At 31.6% G+C, this 19,806-nt stretch overlaps 2 protein-coding genes and 1 long non-coding RNA gene across 3 annotated transcripts; all 3 read left to right on the forward strand.

Annotated features, from left to right (window-relative positions):
* The first annotated feature begins 472 nt into the window (after positions 1-472).
* On the forward strand, positions 473-9,476 carry LOC120342844 (uncharacterized). The gene is made up of 19 exons (XM_078110494.1): positions 473-676; positions 1,403-1,465; positions 1,613-1,649; positions 2,059-2,118; positions 2,520-2,582; positions 2,855-2,908; positions 3,112-3,156; positions 3,544-3,597; positions 3,716-3,757; positions 4,259-4,312; positions 6,354-6,416; positions 7,010-7,069; positions 7,468-7,530; positions 7,866-7,919; positions 8,122-8,166; positions 8,554-8,607; positions 8,726-8,767; positions 9,267-9,320; positions 9,450-9,476. The coding sequence occupies exons 1-19, from the start codon at positions 629-631 to the stop codon at positions 9,467-9,469; spliced, it is 975 nt and encodes a 324-aa protein (XP_077966620.1). The 5' UTR covers positions 473-628; the 3' UTR covers positions 9,470-9,476.
* A 1,870-nt stretch (positions 9,477-11,346) lies between these two features.
* On the forward strand, positions 11,347-12,075 carry LOC144420970 (uncharacterized). The gene is made up of 3 exons (XR_013474819.1): positions 11,347-11,426; positions 11,574-11,610; positions 12,014-12,075. It is a non-coding gene; the product is annotated as an uncharacterized LOC144420970 (long non-coding RNA).
* Positions 12,076-12,228: 153 nt separating this feature from the next.
* LOC144420825 (uncharacterized) lies at positions 12,229-19,545 on the forward strand. The gene is made up of 17 exons (XM_078110495.1): positions 12,229-12,238; positions 12,474-12,536; positions 12,812-12,865; positions 13,069-13,113; positions 13,520-13,573; positions 13,692-13,733; positions 14,235-14,288; positions 15,502-15,605; positions 16,541-16,577; positions 16,981-17,040; positions 17,452-17,514; positions 17,849-17,902; positions 18,105-18,149; positions 18,537-18,590; positions 18,709-18,750; positions 19,250-19,303; positions 19,433-19,545. The coding sequence occupies exons 1-17, from the start codon at positions 12,229-12,231 to the stop codon at positions 19,450-19,452; spliced, it is 855 nt and encodes a 284-aa protein (XP_077966621.1). The 3' UTR covers positions 19,453-19,545.
* Positions 19,546-19,806: the final 261 nt, after the last annotated feature.

Here is a 19,806-nt window from a genome sequence, read left to right on the forward strand (position 1 = left end):
ACGTAGATGCGAATTTCTGTGATTGTTAACGTTCGTGGGCACAAATCATCAGAGGTTCACGCGAAAACTTCCAAGTGTACCATACGGTACTTGTATGGCGGTTAAGATGTCGCGTATTTCTATTTTCAATATTCTATACTAGGGGAAAGGCGTGCTGACTGAAAAGTACATGCTGATCATGTGTTGCCTGTAGCTGTAACCTGTGATAATGCTCCCAACGCATCGCTTATTCTCCTCACAACTTACTTGAGCGGGCAATCATTTTTTAGGTGTTACACAGTAAAATTAAACATTGATCGCACTAATGTTTAGTATGAAATGTTTGAAATAAATACTTTTGTTGATATTCTTGGTAATATCATTTCCAATTGCTAATTCATCGACTTTATATTATTGATTAATTTGGTGCCAGCTTGCCGAGAATTCCAGCTGATTGTTTCATGACTCAGAATTGGGCTACTTAACGGAGAGAAAGTTAAGTTTACCTGATCTAAAAGATTCCAAATGGAGGGTTTTACTTATGACGTCATAATATACATTTGAATTGTATAAATATCATAATTAAATTGAAGTTCAAATTCAGTATTTTGTTGAGGAAGTCGTTTCAAACGTCAAACCTTTATCAAAAATGGATAACAATTCTGAAACAAGAGGAGAGAATAAACGAGGCGGCAAGGTAGGTTGTTACTCGAATAGGATAGGTGACAAATAGGCGTTACACCTGATCAAGTTCACTACTTTGGAACAATAGTTTCCAAACTTCCTTCAAGTGACCCAAATTTTGTAAAAAAAATGGAGTTCGTAAAATCTCGCGATCCAACGTTATGCACAAATGCTAAACGACATGCAGTGCTTTTATGATGGCAGAATTTATTTACTAATTAAAAAAATAATCTTTCTTATTTAACAGTTTTCCTTATTATTTATTTCAATATTAATTATTGTTTGTCATGAGCGATTTGTTGAAACCGTCGCGTGGCTTTACTTGAGAAAAATAGATATTTCACAGGTTTTAGGCTGCGAAACCTCAATACCAAGTACAAATTAAATATACTAGAAATGAAAACCAATAACTTTTGGGTTTTTGTTCGAAGAATTTTCAGGCAACCAAGATTTGAATCGCGACCCATAGGTTGGGAATCACTGCTTTAAAAGATCAAAATTGATGATTCATATCTTAATTTTGTATTGAAACAATATAAATAATAATTTTAGACTTTTTAATTATATTACGCAATTAGAAATACTCATCAAGCTGGTGTAATTACCGAATATACAATATATATATATATACGTGATTTTATTGAATAGCCTAATTAACTTTATTTATGTGAAATACCTAAATTTAAACTACGTCCAACGCAGCTAGTACGCAAATAAATTATATTTATCCACATTACAGAAATGGAGGAATTTCAAAGGCTTTGTGAAGATCTTCTTTTGTTTGGCATGCATTTTTCCGAAAGTAAGTTTGTTTTTACGAGGTATGAATAGGTACCTATTGAGCTTTATTGATTTATAAACAAAGAAAACTACATTAAACATATAGCAATGTTAATTGCCTTCACGTAAGACTAATGTTCTCTAATTGAATATATATACATTCACTTAGAAATCTAAAACAAGAAGACGCGGAGATGAATCAGTTGGTAAGAAAATTACTGCTAGTATTTAGAAGTTATATTATCGTCAATCAATATTACAAAACTTGGAAAATGGACGTAGTATTTTATTAGAAAATGAAGAACCCAAGCATTCATTTGTTTTGGAAATGTGTTTGTTAATTCCCAGGTATTATATATATATATTTTTTTTGCAGGGGTAAACAATATTATTATAAATAAATATATGTACAATCACTCAAATATCAATTTAAGAAACAATCAGAGTTAATAATTACAAATATTTGTGTTGTCTTTCAATATATATAAATATAAAAGTTAATATTTTTTATTCGTTTGTATGTGTGATATGGAAGTATATGGCGATTTTAACAATTTAGGTTTTTGTGCCATGCAATTTTTTCGGCATTACTTTTTTAATTTTATTTAACTACAGATTGTGCAACCTTGACTGAGGAACATTTCCGTGAAAACGTCGAAAAAGAGATCGCAAAATGTGAGTGTGAAGTATAATTAAATGGTTTCTAAAAAGCGTCGTGTTGACAACCCAACATATCAAAATAGAATATTTCAAACAAGTGCCGTAAAGATGTAATGATAACCTAATTGTTTGAAAAATGAGATATTCCTATTTCTACCGTGATCTCACGTATGATTGTCGGTTAGTATGTGGAGTGAATCGCGTAGAAATTATATTTTTTTTCTTTAAAAACCTCAACGTTTACGCCCAAGCTTTAGGTGTAGGCTCAGAGAGGACATAAATGAATGAAATCATTTCGCACAAAAATCTGTTCTACTTCTCTTCAATTAAAAGCAAAGAATATACGTCGTAACAATGTTTATGTATCCTGTGGTAATTGTTTAAAATGAAAAAAAAAATGTTTATTATATAACCAGGTACGTTGAAGAGTGTTGTGGTGGATCCAAAGATTGAGGATGAGAAATCAGTTCACAGCATTGGTAATGATAATACATTATACGAAGTATATGTTGTTGAGTTTAATTCAGGCACTTTTACATGTAGTAACCATAAATGAATATGATACTTAACGAAAAATGACATTAAAAAAAATATTGCCCATGTTTCGAATTTTGTTATAATAATTACAGTTATGCTCATTTAACTAAATTTATTATTTAAAATACCGTAATATGACAATTATTTCTAAATCGATTGCTCAAGAAAATAGGTTTTTAATATAAATATTGAAACTGTGTTTTCTGTATTTTAGAATCAGTTGCGAAGCCACCAGCAGGCCCAGTATCAAAAATGCTCCAGGGAGGAGGTTTGATAATAATATTTTTGACAAAATATAAAATAATCGTGAAACGGAAAATTTGAGCAGTTCATCTTAGATTCTCATCATTACAATAAAAATCCACCAATGTTAGTAAATGTCGATTTTCTGGATAGGTTTTTGGCTCCTTGACGCTTGATTTCGATAAGATTGTTATAAATTTTTCTGATACATTCAAAAATTATTTTCAGGTGATTTTCTTGTGGACCTTGAAGCCCAGAATTTAGTACAAGCTGGTAAGTTTTTGAATCTCAATATGCACATTCTGTTTTCCAATAATTCTTATTGCAATGTTGAATGTTAGTTTCTCACTTAGCGGCTCAAGAATTTGCAACGAGCAAGATGTTGGAAACGTATAATCTGCAGTATTTAACTAACAAGAAATTAATGTTAAGAAATTAATTAAGTGTTAACGGGTTGTACCAAATGCAACATTAAGACATGTTTGTGATTTATAAAAACAGCACAAGTTGAGGTGAAATATCGAGAAAAGGCTTGGAATAGCAACTTTTTCATTACCCCAAAATCAATTTTGCAAAACGATCCTTAGGTCCATTTCTGTTGAATGATTTAGTGCCAAAAATTGGGAAAACTATTTTTTACAATCACTTTTGCATTCATAGCCCTATACAAGGCCAAAGAAGATTTAATTCGGACCGCTGACGGAGACGAAAAAGGTAAATATATTAATACAATCAAAGACACCTGAAATGAATATATATATTTTTAAGTCGTCAATTAATTTACACACCAAGCGACGAAAAGGCCAACTGATTCAAACTTTTACTTTTTTAGACGTGATACTACAGCAACAAGCCAAAGTCATTGTGGACGAAGGTGATTATATTGTATGTCAGATATAATAGTTCAGAATTCCAAGTCCCAGGGTTGGGCAAAGTTTTTCTTTGCAAAGGCCGTATTCGGAAAATATTTCTTGCAAATGGTCGAATTTCATAATGGATGACACCGTTGAACTGCAGAGGAAAAAAAACCTTAATATTATTGTAACACTTCATAGATATTTTGAGTAAAGTTTGAAAATAAATCGAAATTGTGTAGTTGTGAGAAAAAACGTTCTCCAAAAGCATGAGCCACACAGAATATTTTAGTGTTCCACATGCGACCCGTCGGCATATTTTAACCATCCCCGACCTAAGTAGTAAGGTTAGCAGCTTTAGTACTTCTACACGACTCAATTGATTTACCAACAGATCTATGTCACTAAAAGTTCAAACACAATAAAATTGATATAATAGAAGTAAATTTATTTTAGTAACGGGAATGATTTTTGTCTTAGTAAGGCCTTACACTCACTGACATTTCTTTTTCTGCTCACAGCAATTTACGTGGCCATGAACATTCTAATGAAAGACCCTGTTGTGAAGCAGTTAGGTATGTTCACTTCAGATTTACATTAATTCAATGGATTTGATTTAAAAGATTTGACTGAAGTCGCCAATTCCCTAAAAGTCATTATCCTCATTATATTAAAAGATATTCAATCCCTTTATATTTTTTCAGATATTGGAGATGGCAAATGAATGGGCGTATTTTATTGTTTATTTATTTTCTATTAATAAAACTTACAAATAAAATCAACTCTGGTATTATCAACGAATTGTACGTTACGTGAGAAAGAATCCAACATTGAATTGTATTATTACTTAAACTTAGATATATCAAAGATTTTTTGACGGATGTAGTTCTGAGTTTATGATCGATTGTAGTACTAAATACCGATATTTCACCCAAAAAGTTGGCGAACCACTGATCTAATACATGACTCCAAAATGTCAAATAAAACGTGAATTGTGCGGCTGTCATCTAATGCCTGAAAAAGAACAGGTATGCTGATATTCCAAGAAAGGGTTCGCGCGGACCCACATATTGGTTGCATGGCTACGATGATTCAAATATTAGTGCTTGTAAATGTAACACAGGTGAGAAAAGAAATAGAATCCAAATCTATATGGGTGCAAATATTTGCGTAGCTTAAAATGTTCGCGGGTGCAAAGGTAGCGTGGGTGAAAATGAACGTAGATGCGAATTTCTGTGATTGTTGACGTTCGTGGGCACAAATCATCGGAGGTTCACGCGAAAACTTCCAAGTGTACCATACGGTACTTGTATGGCGGTTAAGATGTCGCGTATTTCTATTTTCAATATCCTATACAAGGGGAAAAGCGTGCTGACTGAAAAGTACATGCTGATCATGTGTTGCCTGTAGCTGTAACCTGTGATAATGCTCCCAACGCATCGCTTATTCTCCTCAGAACTTTCTTGAGCGGGCAATCATTTTTTAGGTGTTACACAGTAAAATTAAACATTGATCGCACTAATGTTTAGTATGAAATGTTTGAAATAAATACTTTTGTTGATATTCTTGGCAATATCATTTCCAATTGCTAATTTATCGACTTTATATTATTGATTAATTTGGTGCCAGCTTGCCGAGAATTCCAGCTGATTGTTTCATGACTCAGAATTGGGCTACTTAACGGGGAGAAAGTTAAGTTTACCTGATCTAAAAGATTCCAAATGGAGGGTTTTACCTATGACGTCATAATATACATTTGAATTATATATCATAATTAAATTGAAGTTCAAATTCAGTATTTTGTTGAGGAAGTCGTTTCAAACGTCAAACCTTTATCAAAAATGGATAACAATTCTGAAACAAGAGAAAGGAATAAACGAGGTGGCAAGGTAGGTTGTTACTCGAATAGGATAGGTGACAAATAGGCGTTACACCTGATCAAGTTCACTACTTTGGAACAATAGTTTCCAAACTTTCTTCAAGAAACCCAAATTTTGTAAAAAAAAATGGAGTTCGTAAAATCTCGCGATCCAACGTTATGCTCAAATACTAAACGACATGCAGTGCTTTTATGATGGCAGAATTTATTTACTACTTAAAAAAATAATCTTTCTTATTTAACAGTTTTCCTTATTATTTATTTCAATATTAATTATTGTTTGTCATGAGCGATTTGTTGAAACCGTCGCGTGGCTTTACTTGAGAAAAATAGATATTTCACAGGTTTTAGGCTGCAAAACTTCAATACCAAGTACAAATTAAATATACTAGAAATGAAAACCAATAACTTTTGGGTTTTTGTTCGAAGAATTTTCAGGCAACCAAGATTTGAATCGCGACCCATAGGTTGGGAATCACTGCTTTAGAAGATCAAAATTGATGATTCATATTTTAATTTTGTATTGAAACAATATAATTAATAATTTTAGACTTTTTAATTATATTACGCAATTAGAAATACTCATCAAGCTGGTGTAATTACCGAATATACAATATATATATATATACGTGATTTTATTGAATAGCCTAATTAACTTTATTTATGTGAAATACATAAATTTAAACTACGTCCAACGCAGCTAGTACGCAAATAAATTATATTTATCCCCATTACAGAAATGGAGGAATTTCGAAGGCTTTGTGAAGATCTTCTTTTGTTTGGCATGCATTTTTCCGAAAGTAAGTTTGTTTTTACGAGGTATGAATAGGTACCTATTGAGCTTTATTGATTTATAAACAAAGAAAACTACATTAAACATATAGCAATGTTAATTGCCTTCACGTAAGACTAATGTTCTCTAATTGAATATATATACATTCACTTAGAAATCTAAAACAAGAAGACGCGGAGATGAATCAGTTGGTAAGAAAATTACTGCTAGTATTTAGAAGTTATATTATCGTCAATCAATATTACAAAACTTGGAAAATGGACGTAGTATTTTATTAGAAAATGAATAACCCAAGCATTCATTTGTTTTGGAAATGTGTTTGTTAATTCCCAAGTATTATATATATATATATTTTTGGCAGGGGTAAACAATATTATTATAAATAAATATATGTACAATCACTCAAATATCAATTTATGAAACAATCAGAGTTAATAATTACAAATATTTGTGTTGTCTTTCAATATATATAAATATAAAAGTTAATATTTTTTATTCGTTTGTATGTGTGATATGGAAGTATATGGCGATTTTAACAATTTAGGTTTTTGTGCCATGCAATTTTTTCGGCATTACTTTTTTAATTTTATTTAACTACAGATTGTGCAACCTTGACTGAGGAACATTTCCGTGAAAACGTCGAAAAAGAGATCGCAAAATGTGAGTGTGAAGTATAATTAAATGGTTTCTAATAATCGTCGTGTTGACAACCCAAAATATCAAAATAGAATATTTCAAACAAGTGCCGTAAAGATGTAATGATAACCTAATTGTTTAAAAAATGAGACATTCCTATTTCTACCGTGATCTCACGTATGATTGTCGGTTAGTATGTGGAGTGAATCGCGTAGAAATTATATTTTTTTCTTTAAAAACTCAATGTTTACGCCCAAGCTTTAGGTGTAGGCTCAGAGAGGACATAAATGAATGAAGTCATTTCGCACAAAAATCTATTCTACTGCTCTTCAATTAAAAGCAAAGAATATACGTCGTAACAATGTTTATGTATCCTGTGGTAATTGTTTAAAATGAAAAAAAAATGTTTATTATATAACCAGGTACGTTGAAGACTGTTGTGGTGGATCCAAAGATTGAGGATGAGAAATCAGTTCACAGCATTGGTAATGATAATACATTATACGAAATATATGGTATTATGTTTAATTCAGGCACTTTTACATGTAGTAACCATAAATGAATATGATACTTACGAAAAATGACATTAAAAAAATATTGCACATGTTTCGAATTTTGCTATATTAATTACAGTTATGCTCATATTTAACTAAATTTATTAATTAAAATACCGTACTATAAGAAATATTTCTAACTCGATTGCTCAAGAAAATATGTGTTTAACCTTCGTCATAACGGTCACTCAGTCAGTAACAAAATACGAAGGAATTGATGAAAGCAAGTGTCTATAAATATTGAAACTGTGTTTTCTGTATTTTAGAATCAGTTGCGAAGCCACCAGCAGGTCCAGTATCAAAAATGCTCCAGGGAGGAGGTTTGATAATAACATTTTTAACGAAATAGAAAATAATTGTAAAACGAAAAACTTGAGCAGCTCATCTTAGATTCTCATCATTACATAAAAATCCACCAATGTTAGTAAATCTCGATTTGGTTGATGGGTTTTTGTGTCTAATACGCTTTATTTCGACAAGATTGTTACAAATTTTTCTGATACATTCAAAAATTAATTTCAGGTGATTTTCTTGTGGACCTTGAAGCCCAGAATTTAGTACAAGCTGGTAAGTTTTCAAATCGATATGCACATTCTGTTTTTCATTATATTATATATTGCAATGTTGAATGTTAGTTTCTCACTTAGCGGCTCAAGAATTTGCAACGAGCAAGATGTTGGAAACGTATAATCTGCAGTATTTAACTAACAAGAAATTAATGTTAGGAAATTAATTAAGTGTTAACGGGTTGTACCAAATGCAACATTAAGACATGTTTGTGATTTATAAAAACAGCACAAGTTGAGGTGAAATATCGAGAAAAGGCTTGGAATAGCAACTTTTTCATTGCCCCAAAATCAATTTTGCAAAACGATCCTTATGTCCATTTCTGTTGAATGATTTAGTGCCAAAAATTGGGACAACTATTTTTTACAATCACTTTTGCATTCATAGCTTTATACAAGGCCAAAGAAGATTTAATTCGGACCGCTGACGGAGACGAAAAAGGTAAATATATTAATACAATCAAAGACACCTGAAATGAATATATATATTTTTAGGTCGTCAATTAATTTACACACCAAGCGACGAAAAGGCCAACTGATTCAAACTTTTACTTTTTTAGACGTGATACTACAGCAACAAGCCAAAGTCATTGTGGACGAAGGTGATTGTATTGTATGTCAGATATAATAGTTCAGAATTCCAAGTCCCAAGGTTGGGCAAAGTTTTTCTTTGCAAAGGCCGTATTCGGAAAATATTCCTTGCAAAGGGTCGAATTTAATAATGGATGACACTGTTGAACTGCAGAGGAAAAAAACCTTAATATTATTGTAACAATTCATAGATATTTTGAGTAAAGTTTAAAAATAAATCGAAATTGTGTAGTTGCGAGAAAAAACGTTCTCCAAAAGCATGAGCCACACAGAATATTTTAGTGTTCAAATGCGACCCGTCGGCATATTTTAACCATCCCCGACCTAAGTAGTAAGGTTAGCAGCTTTGGTACTTCTACACGACTCAATTGATTTACCAACAGATCTATGTCACTAAAAGTTCAAAAACAATAAAATTGATATAATAGAAGTAAATTTATTTTAGTAACGGGAATGATTTTTGTCTTAGCAAGGCCTTACACTCACTGACATTTTTTTTACTGCTCACAGCAATTTACGTGGCCATGAACATTCTCATGAAAGACCCTGTTGTGAAGCAGTTAGGTATGTTCACTTAAGATTTACATTAATTCAATGAATTTGATTTAAAAGATTTGACTGAAGTCGCCATATCCCTAAAAGTCATTATCCTCATTATATTAAAAGATATTCAATCCCTTTATATTTTTTCAGATATTGGAGATGGCGAATGAATGGGCGTATTTTATTGTTTATTTATTTTCGATAAATAAAATTTACAAATAAAATCAACTCTGGTATTATCAACAAATTGTACGTTACGTGAGAAAGAATCCAACATTGAATTGTATTATTACTTAAACTTAGATATATCAAAGATTTTTTGACGGATGTAGTTCTGAGTTTATGATCGATTGTAGTACTAAATAATAATATTTCACGCAAAAAGTTTGGCGAACCACTGATCTAATACATGACTCCAAAATGTCAAATAAAACGTTAATTGTGCAGCTGTCATCCAATGCCTGAAAAAGAACAGGTACGCTGATATTCCAAGAAAGGGTTCGCGCGGACCCACATATTGGTTGCATGGCTACGATGATTCAAATATTAGTGCTTGTAAATGTAACACAGGTGAGAAAAGAAATAGAATCCAAATCTATATGGGTGCAAATATTTGCGTAGCTTAAAATGTTCGCGGGTGCAAAGGTAGCGTGGGTGAAAATGAACGTAGATGCGAATTTCTGTGATTGTTAACGTTCGTGGGCACAAATCATCAGAGGTTCACGCGAAAACTTCCAAGTGTACCATACGGTACTTGTATGGCGGTTAAGATGTCGCGTATTTCTATTTTCAATATTCTATACAAGGGGAAAGGCGTGCTGACTGAAAAGTACATGCTGATCATGTGTTGCCTGTAGCTGTAACCTGTGATAATGCTCCCAACGCATCGTTTATTCTCCTCACAACTTACTTGAGCGGGCAATCATTTTTTAGGTGTTACACAGTAAAATTAAACATTGATCGCACTAATGTTTAGTATGAAATGTTTGAAATAAATACTTTTGTTGATATTCTTGGTAATATCATTTCCAATTGCTAATTCATCGACTTTATATTATTGATTAATTTGGTGCCAGCTTGCCGAGAATTCCAGCTGATTGTTTCATGCCTCAGAATTGGGCTACTTAACGGGGAGAAAGTTAAGTTTACCTGATCTAAAAGATTCCAAATGGAGGGTTTTACTTATGACGTCATAATATACATTTGAATTGTATAAATATCATAATTAAATTGAAGTTCAAATTCAGTATTTTGTTGAGGAAGTCGTTTCAAACGTCAAACCTTTATCAAAAATGGATAACAATTCTGAAACAAGAGGAGAGAATAAACGAGGCGGCAAGGTAGGTTGTTACTCGAATAGGATAGGTGACAAATAGGCGTTACACCTGATCAAGTTCACTACTTTGGAACAATAGTTTTCAAACTTTCCAAGTGACCCAAATTTTGTAAAAAAAATGGAGTTCGTAAAATCTCGCGATCCAACGTTATGCTCAAATACTAAACGACATGCAGTGCTTTTATGATGGCAGAATTTATTTACTACTTAAAAAAATAATCTTTCTTATTTAACAGTTTTCCTTATTATTTATTTCAATATTAATTATTGTTTGTCATGAGCGATTTGTTGAAACCGTCGCGTGGCTTTACTTGAGAAAAATAGATATTTCACAGGTTTTAGGCTGCGAAACCTCAATACCAAGTACAAATTAAATATACTAGAAATGAAAACCAATAACTTTTGGGTTTTTGTTCGAAGAATTTTCAGGCAACCAAGATTTGAATCGCGACCCATAGGTTGGGAATCACTGCTTTAAAAGATCAAAATTGATGATTCATATCTTAATTTTGTATTGAAACAATATAAATAATAATTTTAGACTTTTTAATTATATTACGCAATTAGAAATACTCATCAAGCTGGTGTAATTACCGAATATACAATATATATATATATACGTGATTTTATTGAATAGCCTAATTAACTTTATTTATGTGAAATACATAAATTTAAACTACGTCCAACGCAGCTAGTACGCAAATAAATTATATTTATCCACATTACAGGAATGGAGGAATTTCAAAGGCTTTGTGAAGATCTTCTTTTGTTTGGCATGCATTTTTCCGAAAGTAAGTTTGTTTTTACGAGGTATGAATAGGTACCTATTGAGCTTTATTGATTTATAAACAAAGAAAACTACATTAAACATATAGCAATGTTAATTGCCTTCACGTAAGACTGATGTTCTCTAATTGAATATATATACATTCACTTAGAAATCTAAAACAAGAAGACGCGGAGATGAATCAGTTGGTAAGAAAATTACTGCTAGTATTTAGAAGTTATATTATCGTCAATCAATATTACAAAACTTGGAAAATGGACGTAGTATTTTATTAGAAAATGAATAAGCCAAGCATTCATTTGTTTTGGAAATGTGTTTGTTAATTCCCAGGTATTATATATATTTTTGGCAGGGGTAAACAATATTATTATAAATAAATATATGTACAATCACTCAAATATCAATTTAAGAAACAATCACAGTTAATAATTACAAATATTTGTGTTGTCTTTCAATATATATAAATATAAAAGTTAATATTTTTTATTCGTTTGTATGTGTGATATGAAAGTATATGGCGATTTTAACAATTTAGGTTTTTGTGCCATGCAATTTTTTCGGCATTACTTTTTTAATTTTATTTAACTACAGATTGTGCAACCTTGACTGAGGAACATTTCCGTGAAAACGTCGAAAAAGAGATCGCAAAATGTGAGTGTGAAGTATAATCAAATGGTTTCTAAAAAGCGTCGTGTTGACAACCCAACATATCAAAATAGAATATTTCAAACAAGTGCCGTAAAGAAGTAATGATAACCTAATTGTTTGAAAAATGAGATATTCCTATTTCTACCGTGATCTCACGTATGATTGTCGGTTAGTATGTGGAGTGAATCGCGTAGAAATTATATTTTTTTTCTTTAAAAACCTCAATGTTTACGCCCAAGCTTTAGGTGTAGACTCAGAGATGACATAAATGAATGAAATCATTTTGCACAAAAATCTATTCTACTTCTCTTCAATTAAAAGCAAAGAATATACGTCGTAACAATGTTTATGTATCCTGTGATAATTGTTTAAAATGAAAAAAAAATGTTTATTTTATAACCAGGTACGTTGAAGACTGTTGTGGTGGATCCAAAGATTGAGGATGAGAAATCAGTTCACAGCATTGGTAATGATAATACATTATACAAAGTATATGTTGTTATGTTTAATTCAGGCACTTTTACATGTAGTAACCATAAATGAATATGATACTTACGAAAAATGACATTAAAAAAAATATTGCCCATGTTTCGAATTTTGTTATAATAATTAGTTACAGTTATGCTCATTTAACTAAATTTATTATTTAAAATACCGTAATATGACAATTATTTCTAAATCGATTGCTCAAGAAAATAGGTTTTTAATATAAATATTGAAACTGTGTTTTCTGTATTTTAGAATCAGTTGCGAAGCCACCAGCAGGCCCAGTATCAAAAATGCTCCAGGGAGGAGGTTTGATAATAATATTTTTGACAAAATATAAAATAATCGTGAAACGGAAAATTTGAGCAGTTCATCTTAGATTCTCATCATTACAATAAAAATCCACCAATGTTAGTAAATGTCGATTTTCTGGATAGGTTTTTGGCTCCTTGACGCTTGATTTCGATAAGATTGTTATACATTTTTCTGATACATTCAAAAATTATTTTCAGGTGATTTTCTTGTGGACCTTGAAGCCCAGAATTTAGTACAAGCTGGTAAGTTTTTAAATCTCAATATGCACATTCTGTTTTCCAATAATTCTTATTGCAATGTTGAATGTTAGTTTCTCACTTAGCGGCTCAAGAATTTGCAACGAGCAAGATGTTGGAAACGTATAATCTGCAGTATTTAACTAACAAGAAATTAATTTCTTAACATTAATTTCTTGTTAGTTAAATACTGCAGTGTTAACGGGTTGTACCAAATGCAACATTAAGACATGTTTGTGATTTATAAAAACAGCACAAGTTGAGGTGAAATATCGAGAAAAGGCTTGGAATAGCAACTTTTTCATTACCCCAAAATCAATTTTGCAAAACGATCCTTAGGTCCATTTCTGTTGAATGATTTAGTGCCAAAAATTGGGACAACTATTTTTTACAATCACTTTTGCATTCATAGCTTTATACAAGGCCAAAGAAGATTTAATTCGGACCGCTGACGGAGACGAAAAAGGTAAATATATTAATACAATCAAAGACACCTGAAATGAATATATATATTTTTAAGTCGTCAATTAATTTACACACCAAGCGACGAAAAGGCCAACTGATTCAAACTTTTACTTTTTTAGACGTGATACTACAGCAACAAGCCAAAGTCATTGTGGACGAAGGTGATTATATTGTATGTCAGATATAATAGTTCAGAATTCCAAGTCCCAGGGTTGGGCAAAGTTTTTCTTTGCAAAGGCTGTATTCGGAAAATATTTCTTGCAAATGGTCGAATTTCATAATGGATGACACCGTTGAACTGCAGAGGAAAAAAAACCTTAATATTATTGTAACACTTCATAGATATTTTGAGTAAAGTTTAAAAATAAATCGAAATTGTGTAGTTGTGAGAAAAAACGTTCTCCAAAAGCATGAGCCACACAGAATATTTTAGTGTTCCACATGCGACCCGTCGGCATATTTTAACCATCCCCGACCTAAGTAGTAAGGTTAGCAGCTTTAGTACTTCTACACGACTCAATTGATTTACCAACAGATCTATGTCACTAAAAGTTCAAACACAATAAAATTGATATAATAGAAGTAAATTTATTTTAGTAACGGGAATGATTTTTGTCTTAGTAAGGCCTTACACTCACTGACATTTCTTTTTCTGCTCACAGCAATTTACGTGGCCATGAACATTCTAATGAAAGACCCTGTTGTGAAGCAGTTAGGTATGTTCACTTCAGATTTACATTAATTCAATGGATTTGATTTAAAAGATTTGACTGAAGTCGCCAATTCCCTAAAAGTCATTATCCTCATTATATTAAAAGATATCCAATCCCTTTATATTTTTCAGATATTGGAGATGGCAAATGAATGGGCGTATTTTATTGTTTATTTATTTTCTATTAATAAAATTTACAAAATAAATTTACTCTGGTATTATCAACGAATTGTACGTTACGTGAGAAAGAATCCAACATTGAATTGTATTATTACTTAAACTTAGATATATCAAAGATTTTTTGACGGATGTAGTTCTGAGTTTATGATCGATTGTAGTACTCAATATCAATATTTCACGCAAAAAGTTTGGTAACCACTGATCTAATACATGACTCCAAAATGTCAAATAAAACGTGAATTGTGCGGCTGTCATCTAATGCCTGAAAAAGAACAGGTACGCTGATATTCCAAGAAAGGGTTCGCGCAGACTCATATATTGGTTGCATGGTTATGATGATTTAAATATTAGTGCTTGTAAATGTAACACGGGTGAGAAAAGAAATAGAATCCAAATCTATATGGGTGCAAATATTTGCGTAGCTTAAAATGTTCGCGGGTGCAAAGGTAGCGTGGGTGAAAATGAACGTAGATGCGAATTTCTGTGATTGTTAACGTTCGTGGGCACAAATCATCAGAGGTTCACGCGAAAACTTCCAAGTGTACCATACGGTACTTGTATGGCGGTTAAGATGTCGCGTATTTCTATTTTCAATATTCTATACAAGGGGAAAGACGTGCTGACTGAAAAGTACATGCTGATCATGTGTTGCCTGTAGCTGTAACCTGTGATAATGCTCCCAACGCATCGTTTATTCTCCTCACAACTTACTTGAGCGGGCAATCATTTTTTAGGTGTTACACAGTAAAATTAAACATTGATCGCACTAATGTTTAGTATGAAATGTTTGAAATAAATACTTTTGTTGATATTCTTGGTAATATCATTTCCAATTGCTAATTCATCGACTTTATATTATTGATTAATTTGGTGCCAGCTTGCCGAGAATTCCAGCTGATTGTTTCATGACTCAGAATTGGGCTACTTAACGGGGAGAAAGTTAAGTTTACCTGATCTAAAAGATTCCAAATGGAGGGTTTTACTTATGAAGTCATAATATACATTTGAATTGTATAAATATCATAATTCAATTGAAGTTCAAATTCAGTATTTTGTTGAGGAAGTCGTTTCAAACGTCAAACCTTTATCAAAAATGGATAACAATTCTGAAACAAGAGGAGAGAATAAACGAGGCGGCAAGGTAGGTTGTTACTTCGAATAGGATAGGTGACAAATAGGCGTTACACCTGATCAAGTTCACTACTTTGGAACAATAGTTTTCAAACTTTCCAAGTGACCAAAATTTTGTAAAAAAAATGGAGTTCGTAAAATCTCGCGATCCAACGTTATGTTCAAATACTAAACGACATGCAGTGCTTTTATGATGGCAGAATTTATTTACTACTTAAAAAAATAATCTTTCTTATTTAACAGTTTTCCTTATTATTTATTTCAATATTTATTATTGTTTGTCATGAGCGATTTGTTGAAACCGTCGCGTGGCTTTACTTGAGAAAAATAGATATTTCACAGGTTTTAGGCTGCGAAACCTCAATACCAAGTACAAATTAAATATACTAGAAATGAAAACCAATAACTTTTGGGTTTTTGTTCGAAGAATTTTCAGGCAACCAAGATTTGAATCGCGACCCATAGGTTGGGAATCACTGCTTTAAAAGATCAAAATTGATGATTCATATTTTAATTTTGTATTGAAACAATATAAATAATAATTTTAGACTTTTTAATTATATTACGCAATTAGAAATACTCATCAAGCTGGTGTAATTACCGAATATACAATATATATATATATACGTGATTTTATTGAATAGCCTAATTAACTTTATTTATGTGAAATACCTAAATTTAAACTACGTCCAACGCAGCTAGTACGCAAATAAATTATATTTACCCACATTACAGAAATGGAGGAATTTCAAAGGCTTTGTGAAGATCTTCTTTTGTTTGGCATGCATTTTTCCGAATGTAAGTTTGTTTTTACGAGGTATGAATAGGTACCTATTGAGCTTTATTGATTTATAAACAAAGAAAACTACATTAAACATATAGCAATGTTAATTGCCTTCAAGTAAGACTGATGTTCTCTAATTGAATATATATACATTCACTTAGAAATCTAAAACAAGAAGACGCGGAGATGAATCAGTTGGTAAGAAAATTACTGCTAGTATTTAGAAGTTATATTATCGTCAATCAATGTTACAAAACTTGGAAAATGGACGTAGTATTTTATTAGAAAATGAAGAACCCAAGCATTCATTTGTTTTGGAAATGTGTTTGTTAATTCCCAGGTATTATATATATTTTTGGCAGGGGTAAACAATATTATTATAAATAAATATATGTACAATCACTCAAATATCAATTTAAGAAACAATCAGAGTTAATAATTACAAATATTTGTGTTGTCTTTCAATATATATAAATATAAAAGTTGATATTTTTTATTCGTTTGTATGTGTGATATGAAAGTATATGGCGATTTTAACAATTTAGGTTTTTGTGCCATGCAATTTTTTCGGCATCACTTTTTTAATTTTATTTAACCACAGATTGTGCAACCTTGACTGAGGAACATTTCCGTGAAAACGTCGAAAAAGAGATCGCAAAATGTGAGTGTGAAGTATAATTAAATGGTTTCTAAAAAGCGTCGTGTTGACAACCCAACATATCAAAATAGAATATTTCAAACAAGTGCCGTAAAGATGTAACGATAACCTAATTGTTTGAAAAATGAGATATTCCTATTTCTACCGTGATCTCACGTATGATTGTCGGTTAGTATGTGGAGTGAATCGCGTAGGAATTATATTTTTATCTTTAATTAAAAACTCAATGTTCACGCCCAAGCTTTAGGTGTAGACTTAGAGATGACATAAGTGTATAAAGAAAAGTCATTTCGCAATAATATCTATTCTACTTCCCTTCAATTAAAAGCGAAGAATTTACGTCGTAACAATGTTTATGTATCCTGTGGGAATTGTTTAAAATGAAAAAAAAAAAAATGTTCATTATATAACCAGGTACGTTGAAGAGTGTTGTGGTGGATCCAAAGATTGAGGATGAGAAATTAGTTCACAGCATTGGTAATGATAATACATTATACGAAGTATATGTTGTTATGTTTAATTCAGGCACTTTTACATGTTGTAATCATAAATCAATATGATACTTAATATGATGACATTAAAAAAATATTGCCCATGTTTCGAATTTTGCTATATTAATTACAGTTATGCTCATATTTAACTAAATTTATTAATTAAAATACCGTACAATAACAAATATTTCTAACTCGATTGCTCAAGAAAACATGTATTTAACCTTCGTCATAACGGTCACTCAGTCAGTAACAAAATACGAAGGAATTGATGAAAGCAAGTGTCTATAAATATTGAAACTGTGTTTTCTGTATTTTAGAATCAGTTGCGAAGCCACCAGCAGTTCCAGTATCAAAAATGCTCCAGGGAGGAGGTTTGATAATAACATTTTTAACGAAATAGAAAATAATTGTAAAACGAAAAACTTGAGCAGCTCATCTTAGATTCTCATCATTATATAAAAATCCACCAATGTTAGTAAATGTCGATTTTGTTGATTGGTTTTTGGGTCTAATACGCTTTATTTCGACAAGATTGTTACAAATTTTTCTGATACATTCAAAAATTAATTTCAGGTGATTTTCTTGTGGACCTTGAAGCCCAGAATTTAGTACAAGCTGGTAAGTTTTCAAATCGATATGCACATTCTGTTTTTCATTATATTATATATTGCAATGTTGAATGTTAGTTTCTCACTTAGCGGCTCAAGAATTTGCAACGAGCAAGATGTTGGAAACGTATAATCTGCAGTATTTAACTAACAAGAAATTAATGTTAAGAAATTAATTAAGTGTTAACGGGTTGTACCAAATGCAACATTAAGACATGTTTGTGATTTATAAAAACGGCACAAGTTGAGGTGAAATATCGAGAAAAGGCTTGGAATAGCAACTTTTTCATTGCCCCAAAATCAATTTTGCAAAACGATCCTTAGGTCCATTTCTGTTGAATGATTTAGTGCCAAAAATTGGGACAACTATTTTTTACAATCACTTTTGCATTCATAGCTTTATACAAGGCCAAAGAAGATTTAATTCGGACCGCTGACGGAGACGAAAAAGGTAAATATATTAATACAATCAAAGACACCTGAAATGAATATATATATTTTTAAGTCGTCAATTAATTTACACACCAAGCGACGAAAAGGCCAACTGATTCAAACTTTTACTTTTTTAGACGTGATACTACAGCAACAAGCCAAAGTCATTGTGGACGAAGGTGATTATATTGTATGTCAGATATAATAGTTCAGAATTCCAAGTCCCAGGGTTGGGCAAAGTTTTTCTTTGCAAAGGCTGTATTCGGAAAATATTCCTTGCAAAGGGTCGAATTTAATAATGGATGACACTGTTGAACTGCAGAGGAAAAAAACCTTAATATTATTGTAACAATTCATAGATATTTTGAGTAAAGTTTAAAAATAAATCGAAATTGTGTAGTTGCGAGAAAAAACGTTCTCCAAAAGCATGAGCCACACAGAATATTTTAGTGTTCAAATGCGACCCGTCGGCATATTTTAACCATCCCCGACCTAAGTAGTAAGGTTAGCAGCTTTGGTACTTCTACACGACTCAATTGATTTACCAACAGATCTATGTCACTAAAAGTTCAAAAACAATAAAATTGATATAATAGAAGTAAATTTATTTTAGTAACGGGAATGATTTTTGTCTTAGCAAGGCCTTACACTCACTGACATTTTTTTTTCTGCTCACAGCAATTTACGTGGCCATGAACATTCTCATGAAAGACCCTGTTGTGAAGCAGTTAGGTATGTTCACTTAAGATTTACATTAATTCAATGAATTTGATTTAAAAGATTTGACTGAAGTCGCCATATCCCTAAAAGTCATTATCCTCATTATATTAAAAGATATTCAATCCCTTTATATTTTTTCAGATATTGGAGATGGCAAATGAATGGGCGTATTTTATTGTTTATTTATTTTCTATTAATAAAATTTACAAAATAAATTTACTCTGGTATTATCAACGAATTGTACGTTACGTGAGAAAGAATCCAACATTGAATTGTATTATTACTTAAACTTAGATATATCAAAGATTTTTGACGGATGTAGTTCTGAGTTTATGATCGATTGTAGTACTCAATATCGATATTTCACGCAAAAAGTTGGCGAACCACTGATCTAATACATGACTCCAAAATGTCAAATAAAACGTGAATTGTGCGGCTGTCATCTAATGCCTGAAAAAGAACAGGTATGCTGATATTCCAAGAAAGGGTTCGCGCGGACCCACATATTGGTTGCA

This window comes from Styela clava, chromosome 3 (genome assembly GCF_964204865.1).
Source record: "Styela clava chromosome 3, kaStyClav1.hap1.2, whole genome shotgun sequence".
In the NCBI taxonomy this organism is placed as follows: Eukaryota; Metazoa; Chordata; class Ascidiacea; order Stolidobranchia; family Styelidae; genus Styela; species Styela clava.

Excerpts from the sequence above, each read along its gene's own strand:
- LOC120342844 (XM_078110494.1), top strand. The coding sequence starts at position 629 with ATGGATAACAATTCTGAAACAAGAGGAGAGAATAAACGAGGCGGCAAG. Across the intron at positions 2,119-2,519 it reads CGAAAAAGAGATCGCAAAAT|GTACGTTGAAGAGTGTTGTG; the intron begins GTGAGTGTGAAG and ends TTATATAACCAG. Across the intron at positions 7,531-7,865 it reads GAAATCAGTTCACAGCATTG|AATCAGTTGCGAAGCCACCA; the intron begins GTAATGATAATA and ends TCTGTATTTTAG.
- LOC144420825 (XM_078110495.1), top strand. Across the intron at positions 12,866-13,068 it reads AAAAATGCTCCAGGGAGGAG|GTGATTTTCTTGTGGACCTT; the intron begins GTTTGATAATAA and ends AATTATTTTCAG. Across the intron at positions 18,591-18,708 it reads CGCTGACGGAGACGAAAAAG|ACGTGATACTACAGCAACAA; the intron begins GTAAATATATTA and ends TTACTTTTTTAG.